Source organism: Dendropsophus ebraccatus, chromosome 1, assembly GCF_027789765.1.
Source record: "Dendropsophus ebraccatus isolate aDenEbr1 chromosome 1, aDenEbr1.pat, whole genome shotgun sequence".
In the NCBI taxonomy this organism is placed as follows: Eukaryota; Metazoa; Chordata; class Amphibia; order Anura; family Hylidae; genus Dendropsophus; species Dendropsophus ebraccatus.
This window is the reverse complement of record NC_091454.1, coordinates 97,368,536-97,373,568: the sequence shown is the minus strand read 5'-3', so window position 1 is coordinate 97,373,568 and position 5,033 is coordinate 97,368,536. Positions and strand designations below refer to the sequence as shown.

Genomic DNA, 5,033 nt, shown 5'->3' with positions numbered 1-5,033 from the left:
TTTTATTTATTTAGGACATAATTAGAGATGAGCGAACCTGGAGTCCATCCAAACCCAAACTTTCAGTATTTGATTAGCGGTGGCTGCTGACCTTGAATAAAGCCCTAAGGCTATGTGGAAAACATGGGTATAGTCATTGGCTGTATCCATGTTTTCCAGACAACCTTAGAGCTTTATCCAAGTTCAGCAGCCCCAGCTAATCAAATACCAAACGTTCGGGTTCGGATGGACTCGAACCCGAACCCGGTTCGCTCATCTCTAGACATAACAAAAAAGGGATATGAGTATGGGTACTTGGTAACCTGAAACAAGCAGTAAAGTATTGATAATACAGTAATATATTTATTTTCAGATCACTTACCTTGGCAACAGTTTAGTGTATTTATAGCAGCTATCAAGAGCAGAAAAGTAGAACTTTGTGCTGTCATTTTATTTAAGCCAAGGGCTGAACGCAATTGTTATGGCTTGGAAGTATAGAAAATATGTCATGTCCCATTTTGTAGGCTAATGCATTGTACTGTATAATCAAAACTACATTTACATTACATCTTGAAAAAAATATTTATTAAGCACAATTTGAAATGATTCAGGCATTTATTTTTAGCATGTTCTATGTTGAACAGATTAATGACATTTCTATAGTACCCCCACTTCAACATTAACATTTTCTTCTGATGACGTTGCTTCATAAATACACCCCGCTACCACCAATTTATGTCCAATAACAGAACAAAATATAAACATATTTAAAGTTCTTCGAAATAATAAAATACATATGCGCTATAATGCTATATGTAGGGAAAGTACACATTCTATAAATGGAACATATTATAATATAGGGGCAGGGGGGGGGTACACTATATTTTATCTACTATATGCCTTAATACTACGAAAACAATGATGACCCAACATCATCAATTAAGCTTTATGGCTATTACATTGCTGCTAGCACAGTATATTTTAAAACTGAGTAAAGCTATTCAATAGTTGATAGACATATATGTATATGTATATATATATTTCCAAGGCAGATACTACCGTCTACCAAACACTAAACTCTAGGCTTTTATACTGTTAATAAATATAGACCTCTTGTCTTATAATAATCCTGCAGTCTTCTTAAATACATATAATTTTGAAATTTACAAGCAATTTACTTGCTTCCAGATATTTGGTAATCTGTAACAACTAGTGCAAATATATATATATATATCTGTGCACATTGAATGTTTCAACAGCAAATTTCTTTCATCAAGTCTGTAAACAATATTATGTAATAAAACCAACATCAACTGCAATTTCATTCGGCATGGTCTAAATATCAGCTTTACCCGATTAAGGGATATTCCTGCCTACTCGAGAATATTAACCTGTTGTAAGCGAACATCTGCAGTAGTAATCATAGACCCAAGAGAAGTCCTATTTGGATGAATTTCTGCCTGTGCTAACATTTAGCTCTAGATAATCACTTTGCATGGCAAAGGCTTTTTTTTTTTTATTAAACCCTTCTATACCTAAAATAGAAAAAATAAAAACTGTTGAAAAATAATCCTTAGGAAACTAATTTACATAAACAAAATGCATGAGATGGTTTCACTCTGTCAGTATATAATAGTAAATAGATGAGTACTGTCATTGAAGTTTACTACATGGGTAATGTTTTGGTTATTTAGATATTATTGTTATTATTAAAGCAATTGCAGTGACGAACCTCCTTAAAATGACTTTATACCAGTACATGTTGCTACATTAAACTTCACAGCTGTGTAGCTGCAATCTGTTAGAACAATACAATCTAAAGACTGAATTCAGTTGCTATGTCCAGGTAACCTATACAACTGTACTTGTAATTATTGTAAACTCACAACAAGTCCCAGAGCTAAAGAATACAAAGGGGTCTTCCTAAAACAGAAGAATGTCTGGTAAACAAAGACAGGTAGGTATATACTGTATATATATATAGATGACCATTTTAAAGGTAATTCCTGAATCAAACATATGTTTCCTGTATGTGCTTGTAGATCGTGATCTATAGAACTGTACATTCATTTCTCTTATTAGGTTTACAAAGGCATCTGTTTCTGCAAGTTGTAAGTTTAAGAGTCACAGTTGTTTTTATTATGACTGTAAATACAAAAAGAGATTCAGGCAAATTGTTACACTGGTGCAATAAAAGGAGCGTCTGAGAAGACAGAGTTGACGGAATCCGAGTCAGACTTTGGTCTGCTGTTCTTTAAGATGCTTTCTGCTGTCAGGTTCTCATTGGGAATCAGACGAACTTTCCCATTTTGGCCTTGCTCAGTTTCCTTGACTGGCTCCAAGAACACTACCCGTTTCCCTGTGCTGGATTTCCTTTCAGCTTGGGGCTCATGTGATGGCGTGGCACTTAGGATGGAGGAGTGAGCACTGTTTTGGTTCTGTTTTCTTTTATTTTTCCTAGATCTACACCAGCATTTACAGGGGGTAAGATAAAGGTAGAGCAGAACTAAAATGATACTGACTACACAAGCAGCAAGTGTAGTGAAGGCCGTGTTGAATGCTTCATGTGAATGGGATTTGTGACTAGTAAAATTGCCCACTGTTATTCTAATATCTATAGTTTCATTAACCAGTTTGTTTATTGCGATGCAGGAATATACACCTGAATCTACAATTTGAGCATCTTCTATTTCTAAACTTCCATTGAAAAACACACGATAATGGTCAGTCTTTTTTTCAGGTTCAAGTGTTTTGTCCTCTGGGCTTCTCCAAATAAATTGTGTATCTTTGTCCACTATCTTACTGTCACAGTGTACCACCAGCCTTTCTCCGACTTGAACCTCGTACAACAGGCCAAAAGCATGAAATGACTCATTACCAGCACTTTCAGAACAGTTAAGAAAGTTGTCTTGAATAAGAAGTCGTTTAGACTCAGATGGTGAGGTGCAACTATAGTAACTTTTGAAATCCACAACTGGAGAAAAGTGCCTGCGGTACCAGAAGTTTAACATTGTGTTTAAAGGGCAGTCACATAGAAAGGGATTCTCATGAAGGTATATTCCACTAAGCTGTCTTGCTGAAATTAAGCTTATCTCCTGAACAGGCACTGATTGCAAGTTGTTTTGCGACATGTCCAACAGCACAAGCTCTGACAGTTTATTTCTGCCAACATACAAGTCCATTGGGAAATGTGTTAGTGCATTGTTACTCAGATACAATTTCTGCAGTTTATGGAGTCCTCCAAATGCCCCAGGATCAATGTTAGATAACTGATTGTTGTACAGCAGAAGCTCTTCTAGCATCTTAAGTTCTTGGAAAACTGGATTGCTTAGCGTCCTTATATTATTAGATGATAAATCAAGATATCTTACATTTCGAAGTGTGGAGAAACTACCACCAGATATGCTGCTTATGGTGTTATGATTTAATATTAAAGTGTGCAATTTGTCAAACATGATTGGGAACCAGTCTGGATCCAGGAACCCTATTTTATTGTAGCTTAGATCTAGTTTTCTAATAAACTTGAAGATTGTCCTGGGCACTATAGATAAGTTCCTATTAGTGCAGCTTACTATATCACTGGCACAAATACAGGCTGGCGGACACACCCCAGGAGCACCACCAACAAAGCTGACGATGAGCAGCAGTAACACGTAGGCAATGCTTTTCCATTTTGTATGGACATTTCCAAGCTCCATGGACAAAGATGAACCAAAGAAAGGCATTATGGCTCTTTCTCAGCCACTACTTTTCTACTCCCACAAATCATGTATTTAGACTTGGAGGTATGTTAGGGGAACATTATACCTCAACTATAAATCCTGTAGCAGTATTCACAATGGCACTGAAAATTAAACAAACTGTGTTTAGTGTATGAAACTAGAACAGCTCCATAAATATAACAGTCACAGATCAAAAAATATCCACAGCCTCATTTAAAACTGAAACTGAACTAATACATATTCTAAAAGTTCTATATATATATTATGGATGTATATATGCAAAATGATGAATCCATAGCTGAGTCGCCCATCACTAAAAATATAAAATGACAGAAGATAGAAAAAATTACCTGCTATTTTACAGCATTCATTAGCTGATGTCTGCATGAGGGCATTGGAGTCCAGGTCTGTGACTATTTCTCTTTGTCTTCATCCCTTGTTTATCTGTATGTTAAGAGCAGAGAACTTTCAAAGAAAGCAGAAGAGAAACAGGTTGTGTGTGTGCTGTGTGCGATATTATCCCATCTGATCAAGGCTGCTTGCGTTCAGGAGACCAGCATATATGTGAGCTGAGCCTGCCTTGCCTCTCTTCACCTTAGCACTGTGATTGGCTGAAGTCAGCACAGAGAAATATACAAAGCTCACTGATGAGGGCACAGACAGCGCAGATGCTGTTGCCTATGTCTACAAGCAATACCGCCCCTCCCCCTCCCACCACCTATGTTGATGTGTGTATCCCACTCTCTGGTTTCATTCTGTTCATTTAAAATGTTTGCATTTGTGAACAAATTCCATTTTAGACTTACCCAAGGGATGTATTGTTCCGACTTCAATCCTGCCAAGCGTGAAGAGTCTTGCTGCTGTAGCTCAAAGGGGATAGGCATTCCCATTATCACCAATCACTGTCGCCCTTTGTGCTCGTCCACAACAAATGTAAAAACACTTCAAATATTAAAAAAGCAGCACTAAGTGCCATAAAGGTGCTGTGACGCTACAGATCTTTTTGTCACTTAGTGACAATATAAAGAGTTACTGTAAATCCATGACAGCATAGCAACAGCTCATTCCAGATCTATTACCCTGGAGAGGAACCAGCGCACTGTTAATTGCACATCAAAATACAGTTTTCCTTTACAATTTAGCACTGGGACTATGCACATGAGCAGTACAAGATATTCATGGAACAATCCAGCAATACTGATAAACGTCCATTACTAATATGTGACCATTATCAGCCTGTAAGTGGTGCTATAAACAAATACTATAGTATGATGGGTACAATAGTATCTACAACACTGAATATAGCTGATAGCATCATCCACTTATTAACTG

At 36.9% G+C, this 5,033-nt stretch overlaps 1 protein-coding gene across 1 annotated transcript; it reads right to left on the bottom strand.

Moving 5' to 3' along the window:
* Positions 1 to 575: 575 nt before the first annotated feature.
* On the bottom strand, positions 576 to 4,264 carry AMIGO2 (adhesion molecule with Ig like domain 2). The gene is made up of 2 exons (XM_069955981.1): positions 4,052 to 4,264; positions 576 to 3,823 (listed from the first exon to the last, which is right to left on the bottom strand). Exon 2 carries the CDS (start codon positions 3,702 to 3,704, stop codon positions 2,157 to 2,159), a length of 1,548 nt encoding a protein of 515 aa, XP_069812082.1. The 5' UTR covers positions 3,705 to 3,823; positions 4,052 to 4,264; the 3' UTR covers positions 576 to 2,156.
* Positions 4,265 to 5,033: the final 769 nt, after the last annotated feature.

Bases quoted from the DNA above. Each gene is read 5' to 3' on its own strand.
- AMIGO2 (XM_069955981.1), bottom strand. From the start codon at position 3,704: ATGCCTTTCTTTGGTTCATCTTTGTCCATGGAGCTTGGAAATGTCCAT.